This window comes from Narcine bancroftii, chromosome 3 (assembly GCF_036971445.1).
Source record: "Narcine bancroftii isolate sNarBan1 chromosome 3, sNarBan1.hap1, whole genome shotgun sequence".
Lineage (NCBI taxonomy): Eukaryota > Metazoa > Chordata > Chondrichthyes > Torpediniformes > Narcinidae > Narcine > Narcine bancroftii.
In genome coordinates, this window is record NC_091471.1 from 353,656,315 (window position 1) to 353,675,403 (window position 19,089).

At 45.0% G+C, this 19,089-nt stretch overlaps 1 protein-coding gene across 5 annotated transcripts in view; it reads right to left on the reverse strand.

Moving 5' to 3' along the window:
• The window catches only part of LOC138759441 (uncharacterized), a 148,907-nt gene extending 134,552 nt beyond the window's left edge, over window positions 1–14,355 (reverse strand). The window contains exons 1-5 of one of the 5 annotated variants that reach the window (XM_069929873.1): window positions 13,711–13,773; window positions 11,153–11,366; window positions 5,758–5,831; window positions 3,908–4,251; window positions 803–1,168 (exon numbers count right to left, since the gene is read on the reverse strand). In XM_069929873.1, the coding sequence (XP_069785974.1) occupies window positions 803–1,168; window positions 3,908–4,241 (700 nt within the window). In that variant the 5' untranslated portion in view covers window positions 4,242–4,251; window positions 5,758–5,831; window positions 11,153–11,366; window positions 13,711–13,773. Of the gene's footprint in view, window positions 1–802; window positions 1,169–3,123; window positions 3,265–3,907; window positions 4,252–5,757; window positions 5,832–11,152; window positions 11,367–13,710; window positions 13,804–14,022 lie in introns of those variants that run through there. The other 4 variants (XM_069929876.1, XM_069929874.1, XM_069929875.1 and 1 more) reach the window with 4 other exon arrangements.
• Window positions 14,356–19,089: the final 4,734 nt, after the last annotated feature.

Below are 19,089 nucleotides of genomic sequence, written 5' to 3' on the forward strand. Positions count from 1 at the left end.
CAAAAAAATATTGCGGAAAGTAAATAGGCAAAAAATATGGGCATTTAAAATTGGCGCGCCTTGCTGTTCATTCGCCAATCAAACAATAATCTTAAGCAACCGGAAAATTCACTTATCTGACACCTACCAATCCCCATAGATGCTGGATACCGGGAGTTTTTTTTTACTGTACATATATACTGCATGCAGTTTACCTTAACTTGTCACATTATTATTTCCTGTGGCCACATGATAAACATGACATGGTCAACTTCCTACCACTCCTCCTACTGGCAATTCCAATGCAGTCAACATAAAGATTAATAAATGGGTACATGGAGACTCTACATGTAGACTAGAGAATGTCCAGAATTAAAAAAGAGCTTAAAACGATCATACATCAACATGCCCAGTTTGGATTATCTGTAAGTCCATATACCAGTTTCACCTGATGATTCATCTCAATTTCCTTAACATCCAAAAGATTGGGACACTAACTGGTGCGACCCATATACGGGTCTACTGCCATCCAGAGGTAAATTACTACTGAATAAATTTTAATTGAATGGAAGAAACTATCTGACAAGGATAGTTGATTTTCCATGAAATTCTCTGAATAGCCTCTGGCAACGTGTTATGCTAAACAAAAATAGCAGACAGGTCCTTTTGCTTAAAACATCATATAAGTGTTAAACTTTTTTGGAGCCAGTAACACAAAATATGGGCTCAATATTAGGTAATCTATACTTTGTAAGTCTTAGAGCTAAGCATTTATGGAAAAAAACCCAAAAGTATTTGTAAATGTGCACACTAAATCCATTACCTGAAGAAGATTTTGGATGTGGGGGTTGTAACAGAGAGGATGGAAGTTCTGAACTAAAATCGTTGACAGACTGAGTTTCAGATAAACAAAAAGAGGCAATTGGAATTTGCAAGTTTGCTTTTGCCATATTTGTCATTACTTTCTTTCTAGCTATAACTTTTGAGTTCTTTGCACCAGGACATATAGAAAGAACATCACACATTGATTCGACCATGTCTTCAATTGACTGGAATCCATAGTCTGATGATTTCAATTCCTTCTTGTATCTTTTTCTATATTTTGTGGTTAGCTTTCCCAATCTGATACCCTGAGAGTAACACTTGAGGAGGTTTTGCAACTCAATCTTCAAAAGCAACACCTGGTCATCTGTCAAAAAAAAGATATCATTCGTCATAGCACAGTATCTGATTTTACATGTGAATCTCAATTTTTTTTTTAAAAAGTCTTCTAAAAAGTCATCTAATAGCAATCTCTCATAATTTTTTTTCCAACCATAAATAATTAATCAATCTTTCTCTATATGGAAAATCAAAGGTATTGTTTCTTTCACAAATTTATTTAACGAAGGTATTTTGAACAGCTGGCAAGTAAATATGACTTACCAAATTCTCATTTTTTTTTTTATATTTATAGATTAGAAATTTCATAACCATCATATTACTGGATTTCCCATCTGTATATCCATCAGATTTAGTTGATAATATTTTTCAATAGAATCCCTCTCAGAAAAGGTTAATTTGAATTATAAATGATAGATTATTAAAATTACATCCAGTACTTCATGATAAGATTAAAAAGGCTGGGAACTAGAATTTGTAAAACCCTTATCTGAGGATCTATGGGACAAGGTTTTTTTAAATGGTAAATACCGCTTCTATATGTGTCCAACATTCATTAATCCAATTCAAAGTTCACATGTCCAAAGATAAACTGGCTATTTTTCTCCTAATATTAACCCTATTTGTGCAGATGTAAATCTGAAATTGCTATGATTTGGTCTTATTCATCCTTAGAAAACTATTGGACAAAAATTTTTAATATCTTTTTCACTATATTCCAGGTGGAGCTACAACCCAATCCAATAATTGCTCTTTTTGGGGTTATTGAATTTTTCTGTACCTGTTCAACGGGTTGTGGCCTTCTCTACATTGTTGGCTAGAAGAGCCATCCTATTCAAATGGAAAGACTCTAGACCTCCAACAGTGTTTCAATGGTTTTCTCATATTATGTCTTGTTCAAGTTTATAAAAAATTAGATATCATGTATTTGATTCATTGGTGGAATTTTTAAGATACATGGTGACCTTTTATGTCTTATTTTCATATTATGTAAATGCTTCTCATGTGATTAGATGTATTTACTCTTCCAGATGAGATTATGATTTGGTAGGAACCAAAAACTACAAAATATATGTAACCCTCAGCTGTTTTTTGTAAGTTGTTTTTTTTATTAGAGTTAGATTAGTTGGAATTTTTTAAACTTTTGATTTTTTTTCATTTTCACCCATTGCAGTGGTGGGAATCAAGTTTACACTGTTTGAAGTTTTATTTTAATGTATATACATTGTGATACTGTATTTTATTTTGTTCCCTTTTCTTCATTGATTTGTATTTCCTATAAAAACCAATAAAAAAGATTGAAAAAAAAATAACAAACATAACATCCCATTTCAACAAGCTGGCATGGTTGTCTGCAAATCCCCATTCTTTTTAACATCAAGCATATTTTTCCACTGATCAATTTGGATATCTCTTCATCTGAAACATTACATCTCAATTCTGTCTTCAAAATCACTTGTCTAATATAACTGTGCCTTGCTTCCTGATAACCTATAAAATATTATTTTATATATTTATTGTGTATATACTTTAATACCAAATGAGTTCCTTTTCCTGCATTCTGTTTATTTTATTTTGAGATTTATTTTCCCTCTCACCCAAAGCATAATAAATCCTATCAGGAAGGAAGGTTCAAAAGTGTGAAACATTGCACCAACAGGTTTGAAGGCAGTTTCTTCCCTGCAGCCATCAGCCTCTTGAAGGAGCCTCACAACAGAATTATCGTGCTGTCCTTGCTACGTATGCTTTCAGTTTACTCTGCTCTTGTTCTTCTACTTTGTACAGCTGCATTCATGACTTGCTACTTTGCTCATGAAAGAACTCTGCTCTGTACCAGGCATATTGTGACAATAAACTCCTCACTTCACTACAACTCCAACTGATTCATCCACATTATATACAGATAAACATTAAATGTGAATTTCAGCAGCCTATTGCACTTCAGAAGCCCAGTGCTGCTCCCATAGATGTTAATAGGCCCACCTTCCATTAGATGTAATTGCATAGCAATTTGAAGTGGATGAAACCGGTTTGTAAAATCTAGACCTGTAGAATACAATCTCAAGATCAAGACCATGTCTCAGAAGGTAATAAGGTAATGATTGCTTGATGCCCGAGAGGAACCTGGTAGTAAAGAGAAGTTGAAGATAACAATTTGATCAACCATGATCTTACTGAAAAGTGCATCAGGTTTAAGGCACTGTACTCTCGGTTCTAATCTTATAGAGGAAGGGTCATTTGTAGAGCTGTAATACACAAAAGTGCTGGAGACCTTCAGCAGGTCACGCAGCATCCATCAGAAGTAAAAGGCAACCAATGCTTCCAACCCTCATCAGGAAACAGAAGCAGGTAGACCCCTGAACAAAAAAGTGGGGTGGGTAAGGAGAAGGAGGAGCACAAGCTAACAGATCAGAGGTAATGGGTGGATACAAGTGGGAGGCTAGAAGAAAAAGCTAAGTGTAGGGGAGAGGGCAAAGATAGGAGGGGGAAATGGAAAGAGACAGACAGACAGAGAGTAGGTGTTCAATTATCTCCTCTTCTGCTTCCAGTCTCCCCTACCCACAACCTTTTCATTCAAGCGTCTACCTCATTTTCCACATTCCCAACAAAGGGGTCAGGCCCAAAATGTTGACTGCCTTTTACTTCCTATGAATGCTATGTGGCCTGCCAAGTTTCTCCAGCACTGTTCAAAACTCCATACCTCTCTAATTGCAAGGCAAAGTTCAAGAATCTTTATTTTCAAGACCACAAACAAATATTTACATACTTTGTTTTTTATCCGGATGGAGTTCTGGAGCCTGCACTTGGATTTCAGGTTGGTTCACCAAGGAGAAATCTTCCGACATGCCGATGGGAGGACAACCATACTTTATTGATCTTTTTCTATCCACTGGAATAATCATTAAATTTTGTCCATCACACTGCAGGCTGATCACATCCTTCATATGTTCCATCATGCTTAATAGAGAATGAAGCCCACAGTCTGACAGTTGTAACGGTTGCTCGTATATTTGCTGGTAAAGACTAGAGAGCTGACTCAGTGGAAAGCCTTCAGGATGAGCAATGAACAACTCAGATATTCGTTGCTTTAGTAGGTCCATATTTAATCAGCTGCAAGGAAACCAACAGATTATTAAGGTAGTTTCTTCAGCTACCTGCCCATCAGCATAGGATTCTACCTCTAGAATAGGGGCCTCAAAAGTGGTTGATATCGACCCCAAGGGGTCGATGGGACCATCCAGGGGGTTGATAAATGCCTTGGGGGTCAATAACACAGGAGGGAGGGTCATTTAAAATAGTGCCTCCACACCACCATCCTCATCCAGCACAGGTGGGCGGGGGAGAGGCTTACCTGCCATGAACCATCATGCGTTGCTCTCACACTTCCCCCTCATCGCACATAGCCTATGGACCCCAGGGCACAGCATTTAACAGGTGTGCCCTTTCTGCACTTTAATTTATCCTCCATTTAGGGGTGTGGGCCCTACACCCCCAAATGGAGGACAAATTAACATCCGGCTTGAGGTGGCACCAGACGGAGGACTCAAAAGCCAGACTGCCCGGCCACCCCACTCCCAGCACTGGGGTTCCATGCCCGGGGGTTGATGAGGGTCCATGCAGTCCCTGAAGGGATCAACGGTCAATAAGGTTTGGGGACCCATGCTCTAGATCAATTTGACCAACACATTGTCTACTAAAATCAAATGTTCTATCATTGGAAAAATTGTGTATTTAAGCACTAAAGTGCATCTGTATATTGCACTTGTGTATACGACAATAAACTCTCATCTCTATAGAAGAGCCTAATCATTCACTTATAACAGCTAAACTGTGCCATTGGTTATGAAGCAGTTTTATCCCCAAGATGGGATATGTTCCTAGAAAAATGCAAGTTTTCTCTTAAAAGGCAGGCATACATTCTTTCACATAACACCTTTCATCCCTCAAACCCCTAAACGAGATATTTTTCCCATGTATCATGAAGCAACGATGACTTTTCTCGGTCTGCACAAGATCAGTGACTTGAACCAACTTCACGCATAAAATTAAAAACAGTCACAAAACCAAGCTTAATTTTAGGATGCATTTTAAGTACTTCTGCACCAAATGAAGACTGCGTTTTTACCTCTCGATGATTAAATGCACAATCGTGTTCTTCTCTTCAATATTAAAGACAGATATTGATGGAAATACAGTTTCAACAAAGAAGAGGAAATCAAACATTTTACATTTGTATTCATTGAAAACTGAAATCACAGAACACCTTCCGAAATAGGCAACACAGCTGGCGTAGCGGTTAGCACAACATCTTTACAGCGCCAGCAATCAGGAACGAAACTGGGTTCGAATCCAGCGCTGTCTGTAAGGAGTTTGTACATTCTCCCCGAGCCTGCGTGGCTTTTCTCCGGGCACTCCAGTTTCCTGCCACCGTTCAAAACGCACCGGGGGTGTAGGTTAATGGGGTGTAAATTGGGTGGCACGGACTCATGGTTCAAAATGGCCCGTGTTGTATGTCTACATTTTTTTTTTAATTAAAAAGTGAACAAGTCTGGGCCATGGAAGTAAGCAAAAAAATGTTTCATGGGACTGACTACTGAATATCCAAGAATTAATTACCTGTTTCCCAAGCTTGTCCAAGTGACTATAGATGACGAGCAAGTTGGTAGTCATCATCCAAAACTCCATACATTCTACAAAGGCAGATTAGAAATTAGCAAACATAACCCACTAAGAGTGGGCATTATAGTTATCCTGTCATATTCTAACATATTTTCCAAGTGTAGATATTATTAAGTGACAACAGTAACAGATCCCTTATAAAATACAGTAAAACCCCTGTTATCTGGGGCTTGGGGGATGATTAAAAAAAACTGCAAATGAATGAAGCTGTCCTCAAAAGCTAACAGATTGTCAATGCTTGAATAATGCAGAGGTAGAAAATCAACAACAGTCTTGTAGTGATACAACCATGAACAAAATACTGTACAAACATTACAATGAAGTGGTGCACTTTCTGAAACCTTCCTTTATGACCAACATCAATAACTCAGATTGTTACGGACTTGATGCTTCTAATCAAGCAAAAATTTAATCATTCATTTATCATAACATGGAAATAGAGTAAACCCCATTATCTGGAATTCAAGCGACCTGCAAAAACAAAAAAATGGTGGAAAATAAATATGTAAAAAAAAGTTTAAAATTGGCACATCTCACCATTAGGTTGCCAATTACGCAACATGTAATCTCAAGCAACCGGAAAATCCACTTAGCCGGCATCAACTAACCTCCATAGGTGCCAGATATCAGGGATTTTGCTATAGTGAAATTAGGCAGTATCATCACTTATAAAAGAAAATCACATTCTACAAACACTGGAAAAGTTAACATATCTCTGACCTTCTAATGGAAAGATTGTAGCATCTGTGGCCTGCGCTAGTGCAACTTTCATGGTCTGGAACGCATCTGTGGTTTCCGGAGTCCACTGGAGAATCTTGTTGCCAAGTTTAATGAGGTAAAATCGGGGTGCATGAGGGTGGCTGCTCCCAGTAGGAAGTGATGATAAAAGTTCACTATCCCCAGGAACTCCTGCAGGCCTTTGATCATGCTCGGCTTGAGGAAGTTTTGAATGGCTTCTACCTTGTCCGGCAGCAGTTTAGCTCCCTCTCGGGTGATATGGTATCCCAAGAAATCAATTGTCTCTAGGCCAAACTGGCACTCGGTTGGATTCACTTTAAGTCTGAACTGCTGCAGCCTGTTGAAAAGGTGCTGACATCGGGGCTGGCGATGAAGATGTCGTCCAGGTAGACGAAGTTGAAGTCAAGGTCCCTACCGACCACATTCATCAGCCACTGGAAGGAACATCTGGGCTGCGTTCTTCAGTCTGAATGGCATCCAAAGAAACCCAAAAAGGCTGAAGGGTGTGATGATGGCCATTTTCGGGATGTTGCTGGGATGCACTGGGATCTGGTGGATCTATCCCATGGTATCCCTTGATGAGGTCTACTTTGAAAAAGACAGGAGCCCTGGAGCCTCTTGGCAAAGTCGTGGATGTGTGGGATAGGGTACCTATCTGGGACTGTAGCATCGTTTAGTCGCCTGCAGTTGCCGCATGGTTGACAGCCGCTGGAGCTCTTCTGTATCAGGTGGAGTGGGGAGGCCCAGGGGCTATTTGAACGGTTGACGATCCCCAGCTCCTCTATGGCTTACTAGAGTTTGTCTTGAGGGAGGCGCCAAGCAACGTTGGTGGGACGAGGCTCATCTCTTGGCCCATGTCGACTAGGAAGTCCCACTTTGTCTGCAGGTCCCTGAGGTAGAGTAGGTCTTTATGAGTGCCAAGGCCACTATTGATGGCTGGCCTTCCCATTTCCCAATACCACATTTGGTTTGGCAGTGGGATAGGAGCACCACCCGGCATTTTGGCCCCATACGTGGTGGTAGAAACAGAATTTGTTCTGTTTGTCTGGGCGTTCATTGCGCTGTGGTTGGACCGCGGCTACTGCTGGGGAGCCCGGTGGAGGTGCTGAAGTGAAGGTGCCGATGGCTGCACGCAGACGAGCTCCGTTGTAGGGTACAGAAAAGTCTGTCTGTCTCCTTGGCTACCAGGTGTGGGGCGCTGAAATCCATGTTGGAAACTGCTGAGGAAACACGTACCAGCAGCTTGGAAAGGAACAAGGCCTGGAAGAGGAAACAGTCTGTGTGTCTATGCGCTAGGGTCACGATTTTATGCATGAGCTTGGAGGGGTTCCTATTGCTCATGCCGCTGAGTTCCAGGGAATCGAGGAGGGTACACCAGAAATGCTCTTACTTACACTCCATGGGAGGATTTTCCATGAAGAAGCTTACTTTGGCTGCGGTGGCGGCATCCAGGGCGCTGGCAACGTGCCAGAACTTGGTGTCTTCTAAGACAATGTCTCTGAAGTGGAACTGTGACTCAGCCAGTTGCAGCTAATTCCTGGGCTGGTTTGCCCGGAAGGGCGGCAAATGCATGCCCACTGTGTTAGTCACAGCCGTTGCGAATGTAGTGGTAGCATCATTCTGCATTCGAGGTGGGTTCCAAAAACATTGGAGCTGTCAGGGTCACCACTGTAGCGTCTACTAAAGCAGCGCTATGGAATCAAGAGACGTCCACACAGTGCGAGGGTGAACCAGTAACTAGTAACTGACTTCATTGTTTGAATTCCTTGCGCTGACTTCCACTTCCAGTGTAGCAGCGACGTGCTGACCTGAAGCAGGGAGGTCCCCTAGACAACACATGTGGTCAACCACAGGCTTCTCCTTGGGAGTGAAGGGGGACTGCGCCATTTTGAGTCAGACGACTGCGGCAGCGATTTGGCCCGTCTAACCGCGTGGTTGCTCAGCCCACTGCAAGACAATCATTAACAACACAACCAATACTTGGGCCAGAACATAGCCCATGGGAACTTCAGAAGCAGTGTGTTGGAATGATTGACATCCTTTTGGTGAATCACAAAAGTCCACAGATACCATGGCTGAAGTAAAAGCACAATGCTGGAGAAACTCAGCAGGTCAGTGTACTTTATGGAGCATACATGACCAATGTTTTGGGCTGGAGCCCCTCATCAAGGTATGAAAAAAAATGTAGGCAGGTGTTTGAACAGGATACATTGTTTCATACCTTGATGAAAGGCTCCAGCCCAAAACGTTGGTTAGGTATCTTTATCTTTGCTGCAAACACTGATTGACCTGCTGAGTTTCTCCAGCATTGTGTTTTAAATCTACTTTTATAACTCTAACCCTTCATGTTCTTTCAAGTACACTGTGTTGAATTTTACCAGAACTCTCTAATGCCAAACTCAAATGTTTATTTGTTACAATGCTTGGTACAGCAAGAAGAGCTCTTCTGCAAGCAATCTAACAGGTTACCGCTTACATTCACATAGCGCAGATGACAGAATATAGAATTACAATGAAAAACAAGATCAGTTAGTACCAATGGCAGGGCGATAGCACTATTGTAGGGTTCATTCAGGAGCTTGATGGCAGTTAACTTGTAGGTGTGTGCTTTCACACTCTTAAGCTTTCTCTCTAATGGGAGGAGGAAGAATTGAGTGTGCCAAGGGTGCAAAGGATCCTTCAAATATGTTGGCTGCCTTTCCTTGGTAACAGAGGACATAGATGGGAATCCATGGAGGGTTAGAAGTTTGCGTTATGTTCTGACCCACTGTAGCCTGAACGTCAAGGGGGGGGGGGGGGGGGTCATTCTTACCTCACCCCTGGAATTCAGTACTTTGGTCCATATTTGGACCAAGGTCCCAATAATATGACTTTTCAAAACACAAACTGGTGAGCAGGTGACTAGGAAAGATGCCGCTTGATAGTTTTACTTAATCAGTCACGCAGGCTAGATAAGCACATTTTCTAGACTAACAGATGTTACTTGATTGATACTTCAACAAACTCAAGACATTTTTAAAAATGTTATGAAGCAAAAATCATACATTTAAGTGGTCCCAGAGAGTGGAAGGGAGGGCAGGGAAACAGAGGTGGTGGGGAGGCAGGGAAACAGAGGTGGTGGGGAGGCAGGGAAACAGAGGTGGTGGGGAGGCAGGGAAACAGAGGTGGTGGGGAGGCAGGGAAACAGAGGTGGTGGGGAGGCAGGGAAACAGAGGTGGTGGGGAGGCAGGGAAACAGAGGTGGTGGGGAGGCAGGGAAACAGAGGTGGTGGGGAGGCAGGGAAACAGAGGTGGTGGGGAGGCAGGGAAACAGAGGTGGTGGGGAGGCAGGGAAACAGAGGTGGTGGGGAGGCAGGGAAACAGAGGTGGTGGGGAGGCAGGGAAACAGAGGTGGTGGGGAGGCAGGGAAACAGAGGTGGTGGGGAGGCAGGGAAACAGAGGTGGTGGGGAGGCAGGGAAACAGAGGTGGTGGGGAGGCAGGGAAACAGAGGTGGTGGGGAGGCAGGGAAACAGAGGTGGTGGGGAGGCAGGGAAACAGAGGTGGTGGGGAGGCAGGGAAACAGAGGTGGTGGGGAGGCAGGGAAACAGAGGTGGTGGGGAGGCAGGGAAACAGAGGTGGTGGGGAGGCAGGGAAACAGAGGTGGTGGGGAGGCAGGGAAACAGAGGTGGTGGGGAGGCAGGGAAACAGAGGTGGTGGGGAGGCAGGGAAACAGAGGTGGTGGGGAGGCAGGGAAACAAGAGGTGGTGGGGAGGCAGGGAAACAAGAGGTGGTGGGGAGGCAGGGAAACAGAGGTGGTGGGGAGGCAGGGAAACAGAGGTGGTGGGGAGGCAGGGAAACAGAGGTGGTGGGGAGGCAGGGAAACAGAGGTGGTGGGGAGGCAGGGAAACAGAGGTGGTGGGGAGGCAGGGAAACAGAGGTGGTGGGGAGGCAGGGAAACAGAGGTGGTGGGGAGGCAGGGAAACAGAGGTGGTGGGGAGGCAGGGAAACAGAGGTGGTGGGGAGGCAGGGAAACAGAGGTGGTGGGGAGGCAGGGAAACAGAGGTGGTGGGGAGGCAGGGAAACAGAGGTGGTGGGGAGGCAGGGAAACAGAGGTGGTGGGGAGGCAGGGAAACAGAGGTGGTGGGGAGGCAGGGAAACAGGTGGTGGGGAGGCAGGGAAACAGAGGTGGTGGGGAGGCAGGGAAACAGGTGGTGGGGAGGCAGGGAAACAGAGGTGGTGGGGAGGCAGGGAAACAGAGGTGGTGGGGAGGCAGGGAAACAGAGGTGGTGGGGAGGCAGGGAAACAGAGGTGGTGGGGAGGCAGGGAAACAGAGGTGGTGGGGAGGCAGGGAAACAGAGGTGGTGGGGAGGCAGGGAAACAGAGGTGGTGGGGAGGCAGGGAAACAGAGGTGGTGGGGAGGCAGGGAAACAGAGGTGGTGGGGAGGCAGCGTGTAGAAAGGAGTGATGGATCCGGGGCCAAGGGTGGGTACTGGGTCCCCATTATATTAAAGGAAGCATACGACCAATGAGGAGGCTCTGCAGGTGAAAGACTCATGCATGCAGCGGGCTGCGTGTGATTCGAAGCGATGAAGGCTGGGGGCTGCTGAAGACTCACGTCGGCTTGTGGACTTCTGGAGACTGGCTGAAGGGGTACCAGGCATCAGAACCGGGATGCGAGGGGTTGCCGAAGGTGCTGAAGAGTTCCTGACCGCGTCAATGGTTTGGACTGGACTGCGTAAGCGCTGGAGGTGAATCCACAGACACTCGGCGACTCTCCTTTGCTTCCCTTTCTGGCCGTAAGAGGCAATTTCTGCCGATGGCAAATCTCTCTGCCTTACAGCAAGCAAGAGCAAATTTGTATAATACGACATTCTTCTATTACAATGGCAATAAATTGAATCTTAAAGGAAGAACATACAGCTGGTTTGAACCTGGGTCTCTGACATAGGAAGCAACAGCAGCTCACTACCTGCACCAACGTCCTAGTCCTGATATATATTTGAGGATCAGCTCCAATCTCTAATGTCCCTTTAAAAGAGTGCATCTGGTCCCAATGGTGATGTATCTTTCCAATCTTTGCTCTCTAATGTACACTGTTTGACCTCCAGCATTGCGTTTTTAACCGGAAATTGAGTCTGGTGCAGCTTGCACAGCCTCAGAGACCTGAGGTTCACAGCAAGTTGAGCCCCGTGTCCAGCACAGACACGTGGGCCGAAGGGTTCCCATCTCGACACACGTCATTGGTCGAGCTCGTCCACCTCACCTGAGGCTCACCCCATCTCGACACACGTCATTGGTCGAGCTCGTCCACCTCACCTGAGGCTCACAGCAAGTTGAGCCCCGTGTCCAGCACAGACACGTGGGCCGAAGGGTTCCCATCTCGACACACGTCATTGGTCGAGCTCGTCCACCTCACCTGAGGCTCACCCCATCTCGACACACGTCATTGGTCGAGCTCGTCCACCTCACCTGAGGCTCACAGCAAGTTGAGCCCCGTGTCCAGCACAGACACGTGGGCCGAAGGGTTCCCATCTCGACACACGTCATTGGTCGAGCTCGTCCACCGCACCTGAGGCTCACAGCAAGTTGAGCCCCGTGTCCAGCACAGACACGTGGGCCGAAGGGTTCCCATCTCGACACACGTCATTGGTCGAGCTCGTCCACCGCACCTGAGGCTCACAGCAAGTTGAGCCCCGTGTCCAGCACAGACACGTGGGCCGAAGGGTTCCCATCTCGACACACGTCATTGCTCGAGCTCGTCCACCTCACCTGAGGCTCACAGCAAGTTGAGCCCCGTGTCCAGCACAGACACGTGGGCCGAAGGGTTCCCATCTCGACACACGTCATTGGTCGAGCTCGTCCACCGCACCTGAGGCTCACAGCAAGTTGAGCCCCGTGTCCAGCACAGACACGTGGGCCGAAGGGTTCCCATCTCGACACACGTCATTGGTCGAGCTCGTCCACCGCACCTGAGGCTCACAGCAAGTTGAGCCCCGTGTCCAGCACAGACACGTGGGCCGAAGGGTTCCCATCTCGACACACGTCATTGCTCGAGCTCGTCCACCTCACCTGAGGCTCACAGCAAGTTGAGCCCCGTGTCCAGCACAGACACGTGGGCCGAAGGGTTCCCATCTCGACACACGTCATTGGTCGAGCTCGTCCACCGCACCTGAGGCTCACAGCAAGTTGAGCCCCGTGTCCAGCACAGACACGTGGGCCGAAGGGTTCCCATCTCGACACACGTCATTGGTCGAGCTCGTCCACCGCACCTGAGGCTCACAGCAAGTTGAGCCCCGTGTCCAGCACAGACACGTGGGCCGAAGGGTTCCCATCTCGACACACGTCATTGGTCGAGCTCGTCCACCTCACCTGAGGCTCACAGCAAGTTGAGCCCCGTGTCCAGCACAGACACGTGGGCCGAAGGGTTCCCATCTCGACACACGTCATTGGTCGAGCTCGTCCACCGCACCTGAGGCTCACAGCAAGTTGAGCCCCGTGTCCAGCACAGACACGTGGGCCGAAGGGTTCCCATCTCGACACACGTCATTGGTCGAGCTCGTCCACCGCACCTGAGGCTCACAGCAAGTTGAGCCCCGTGTCCAGCACAGACACGTGGGCCGAAGGGTTCCCATCTCGACACACGTCATTGGTCGAGCTCGTCCACCTCACCTGAGGCTCACAGCAAGTTGAGCCCCGTGTCCAGCACAGACACGTGGGCCGAAGGGTTCCCATCTCGACACACGTCATTGGTCGAGCTCGTCCACCGCACCTGAGGCTCACAGCAAGTTGAGCCCCGTGTCCAGCACAGACACGTGGGCCGAAGGGTTCCCATCTCGACACACGTCATTGGTCGAGCTCGTCCACCGCACCTGAGGCTCACAGCAAGTTGAGCCCCGTGTCCAGCACAGACACGTGGGCCGAAGGGTTCCCATCTCGACACACGTCATTGGTCGAGCCCGTCCACCGCAAGGTCAACAGCCCCAATTATCAGTGTGTGGGAAACACGAGACGTCGCTGAGTTCCACCAATCCGGGGAGGGGAGCAGCGATGCACCAGTCGAGGGAGCGCAGAACATCCGCGGGCCGACGCCGAGCAGGCGAGAACGGTCCCCGCTCGGGCCCACGGGACGAATGCGGAGCGGGAGGAAACCGAGAGAGAGAGAGAGAGAAGCACCTGAGGGCAGCCCGGCTCCTGTTAACGTCGCGTGCCCGCCGAACTTGGCAGGCGGCGGGAGGGAGCTCCCGCAGCGCCCCCTCTGCGGCTCGGAGGACCAAGCTGCTCTTCCCGCTCCGCCTCTGGGAGGAGCACGGGGGTGCGGCCATTCTGAACCGCGCCCGTCCGTCAATGGTTTCACGGCCGAGTTCGGATGCGCCGCACAACTTCTTGTACCCCCCCCACCCAATTCTTCTAAAAATAGACCTATTTAGGTTTTTTACATGATATATCGATTTAATATATAAAAAAAACAAGAGAAACATTACTTGCCTTAATGAGACTTTTGAGTTCTGTTTGGACTTTAACAAACTTTTAATGTTCGGAGTTAAATTAGTGACTGAGAGCAGAGGAGAGTTCTTCAAATTTGAATCAGTCAGTCGTGACCTTGTTTTGTTTTTAATCAATTTCATGGCTGAAAATGCTTGTTCACGTCGTTCCGAGACCACAGATATAACTCTGGGCAAACTTTCCTAGTTTTGGAAACTTTTCCTCCATTGTACAGCCCTTCCCAGTTACTGCATCTATGTGGCTGGCCCGCCCATTCATGACTCATCCCTTAAGTCTCCTCCCCTTTTGTCCTGGCCATAAAGGTGGCGGGACCTCCCCCTTTCAGTCAGTCCTGTACCTGGATCCCGGACAGCTAAAGTCCTAAGTGCGTTAAAGCCTATTGGCTGTGACTGTGGTGATTGATAGAGCCTATCAGAAACTTCATAGCGTAATGATCGCCAGAAATTAATCGTATCAGAAGCATTTGCGACTGAGGGAATCTCATCAAATTTCATGTTCAACGAGAATTTGTTTTCAAATCAATAAGTTCCATTTGTTCAGTATGTTACTGGGCATTTTCATGAATTGTTTTGTTCACTAAGTGAAAATGGGTTTATAAATGCAAGTTTGCAGTCTTCTTTAGCAAAATCATGAAAACAACTTTCGAATGACTCTTCCAATAACCTGAGTTTTTCAATATCTTTTGTAAAATTCCCATTATCCTCAGCACATTCCCTCGGCTCTTTTAAGTGCAGAAACTGGCTCAAATCCTCGTTTTCGAGCTGAGAGGTGAACAGCTTTAACTTCATCTTGAATGCATTGATATCATTTACTAAGCGAGGAAACAATTTGTTCTTGCCCTGGAGTTTCAAATTTAGATCATTAAGATGTCTGGCAACATCAACTAAAAATGCTAAATCCAAAGAGCCCATGGCTATCACATAAAAGGGCTCTTTCCTCAGGCAGCTCATTTTTTTCTTCTAGAAAATTATGAACAGTTTTTTCAGTTTCCAAAATCATGGAAAAACATGAGGATCAGACATATTTGATGAAGTAAAATCTTGCTTAGAAATCTGCAACTAGATTCTAGTAAACATCTGTGTTTGTACTTGCAGAGTACCATCAATAACTCCAAAAAACTGGAAGTTATGCAAAACTTTTATTCATGATAGAATGGAGGCATGCCCATGTTAGTCAACTGTCCTGAACTAAGGAGGGGGCTGTGGAACAGTCACCTTTATTCAAGAGTCACAGGTACAGTCAGCCAATGGGTGTGTCCTGAGAGGTAAATAAACAGACAGTGAAGCCTGTCCTCTAGAAAGCCAGCGCACCTCACAATAAACGATGAGGTCACCATATTCCAAAACTAACATTTCACAATATTCTCTGAATTCTCGTCTGTTTAATCCTCTTGCTCTAATTTTATTCACGTATTTCACAATCAGTAACATTACATGCTGCAAATTTAAAGTTTTCCAAACAGTGACTTGGTGTATAATGCAGTGATATCTTAGTAGGGGACGATCTAAAATGTTTTCAAGCAAAGTTGTAATCCCTCAGTACAAACACCAATAAGTTTACTAGGTTCTAGTTGTAGATATATTTTATTATATAATTTCTTATTTAGTACTTTATTGTGAACCACGTTAGTAACAATATATACAAATATTCAGCATTAAAATATACACAGTGACATTTTTATTTTTCCCCTTTCCCCCCACCCCCTATAACTTAAAGCAAGAAATGAAAGGAAGAAAAAAATAAACAATAGAAGAACAAAAAAAGGAAGAAAAAGAAATCATGTCACCCGATATTTCATATTGAATTCTTTTTGTACTTGTATCTTATCACTTTAAGAGATGGAGATCTGAAATTGGTGGTTTCTAATATATTCTAAGTACGGTTCCCAAATTTGTTCAAATTTTCGATTGTAGGCAGTTTTTTTCTAATGGAATACACTTGTTCATTTCTATGTACCATTGTTGTATTTTTAAAGTTGCTTCCAGTTTCCAAGTTATTATTATGCACTTTTTTTGCTGCAGCAAGTGGAATAAAAATAAATCTTTTTTGAGTCCTGTCTAATTTTAGACCTAATTCTTTATCTTTTATGTTGTTTAACAGGAAGATTTTTGGGTTTTCACTTTTGTACATGTCCAAATTGTGTGTATTGTTGTACCAATTCCTTGTTTACAACGGAAGCATTTGTTCGATAGTGTTGGATTCTATTCTTTTAACTTTTGAGGTGTAACATATAATCTATGTCGCCAATTGTACTGTATCATACGAATCAGAGTATTTATTGTTATTACTCATGGTCTCTGCACATAGTTCCTTCCATGTTTCATTCTTTATTCGTATATTTAAATCTTTTTCCCAACCTTCTTTGGAAAATTGTGTCCAAAGCAACAATTCATTTTTTTTCCCAACTGTGGAATGCAGAAATGTTTTGAAATTTCCTTTTATTATTTTCAGTTTAAGCTTTATGCAAAATTGAATTTAATGTTATAATTCATTATTAATTTAGAAATACAGCATGGTAACAGGCCCTGCGGGGTCATGAGCCTGTGCCGCCCATATACTCTTTCTTTCTTTGGCTTGGCTTCGCGGACGAAGATTTATGGAGGGGTATGTCCACGTCTGCTGCAGGCTCATTGGTGACTGACAAGTCCGATGCGGGACAAATACACCCAAATACACCATGTGACCAATTAGCCGACTAATCCCACACATCTTTGGAATGGCAGAGGAAGTCGGAGCACCTGGAGGAAATCAGTTGAAAAACATTTTAAATGGAATATCTAGGCTCTTTTACACAGCAGCTGAGAAGCAGAAAACTTGCACAAATTTCCTGCTTCACTGACAGTGTAAAAATAAATATTCAAGTATAATGTGAAACATGTTTCCCCCTTTTTTCCCTTCAAAAATAAGGAGGTCACATTATACACAGGAGTAAAATTTTTTTTAAAATTCTGCAACTTGCGACTTGGGCCGGAGAGACACCACCACGACTCAGGCAGGTGAGGGGAGGGGGGGCTTGAGAGACTCCACCACGACTCAGGCGGCTGAGGGAAGGAGGGGTCATATTATACATGGGGGTGAAATTTTACCCCTTTTTCCCCTCAAAAATGGGGGGGGGGGGTTCGCATTATACACGGAATACATTATACACAAATATTTATGGTATTTGATAAATTCCATCCCATAATTTTTCCACTAAGACCCCTACACATTTTTACAGAGTGCTGCAGTCTAAATTGACTGTAGGCACTCCATAAGAAACTGGGCTAATGAATATGACATTCACCCTCCGACAAACTCCCCAACACAGGAAGGCAGTGTAAAGTGCTTAGGAAAAGTGCTATGTAAACGACCACTCCAGAGGTAAGTATGCACATTTTTAACAGAATTTTTGCTTTATTTCTGTGTAAAATTCATAATTGTCGTGAGTATGGAGGTACAATGGAAAACATTTGCTTTGTGTGCTATCCAGGCAAGTCAACCCATACTTAAGGGGCGCCATATTTGAGAAAAGATGTGCTGGCAACATTGGAGAGGGTTGTGATAACAGGTAAAAATAAAGCAAAAGCTCAGATTATAGTGTATCATAGAGAAGAGTACGGTTGAAATAATGCCCGAGTCACAATGAGGTAAGTTTTCTCCATTTTGGTTTTTAAAATTAATTATAAGAAGTAAAAGTTAAGTGCAAAAATAATCAGAACTGTTCTGTTAGGAATCAACAGGAATTTCAAAATTACTACAAGTACTCATTTTATTAACTAACCTGATAATTTATCAATTAACAATTAAGAACAACTCTTGAGTTTCCATCTGGACACTCTCCAACCAGGTGGCATTGACTTCTCCAGTTTCCATTTGACCACTCTCTGTTCTCCCTCCCTCCCCTATCCCTCCATCTTCTTTCCTCCAGCTCTCCACCCCCTTCCCTCTCCATTCACTGAGCCATTCCCACTCCTCCTGCTCATTGCTCTCCCCTCCCTCCCTTATCCACCTATTGCCTGTGAGACCTTGCTCCTCTCCACACCATTCTGTTTGGGCATCTGCTGACATTTTGTCTTTCCTTGATGAAGGGATCAAGCCCAAAACATTGGTTCTGCATCTTTATCTTTGCTATATAAAGTACACCATTTGACCTGCTGAGTTTCTCCAGCGTTGTGATTTTACTTCAATTTATCACACCCCTTTTCTAGAACTGTTGTCATGATTACTTTACTTAATCATCAGCTTTCAAAAGAGCTATCCATTAAACCCAGGCCCCTTCTCTCACCCAAATCCAGGAGTTTTTTTTCCTTTTTCTATTTGGAAATGATTGAATCTAGAGGGCAGAGCTTGAAGGAGAGGGGAGGAGGTTTACAAGAGAACCAAGGGGTATATTGTCCAGACATTTGTATCTGGAATGAGCTGTCAGGGGAGGTGGCAGAGGCAGGAGCAGGAACAACATTTAACAGGGGATCCGTACAGATTTAGACATACAATACAGTAACAGGCCGTTTCGGTCCATGAGCCCATTCCGCCAAATTGACCTACAAACCCTGGCACATTTTGAACGGTGGAGCCTTTGGGGAAAACCTATGCAAACATGGGGAGAATGTGCAAATTCTTCACAGACAGCACAGGATTCAAACCTCGGACACGGTCGCTGGCACTGTTACAGCGTTGCGCTGACCCCTACACTAACTGTGCCAGCCCAGGTGCTTGAACGAGCAGCGTATTGAGGGATGTAGAATTAATGCACACAAGTGGGATTAGTATACATTGGCAAGATGGTCAGTATTGACCCAGTGGGCTGAATGTTATGGTCCTGGGCTGTGCAAACATCCTCCCTGGCTCAAAAATGGAAAAGGCGTGTCTGGAAAGGCACCAGTCTCCGACCCTTCAGCCCATCTATGAGAAGGCATGAAGGCTCACTCCCAATCACTGAGCGATGGAAAATTCTGGCCACGATGTTATCCAGAGGCTAAAACCTGCCAATGAATTCCAACTTTAATGATGAACATTACATTATTTTGTTTTCCTTTCAAGTTCATAGAAGGCCAACCCTGGGATAGCTCT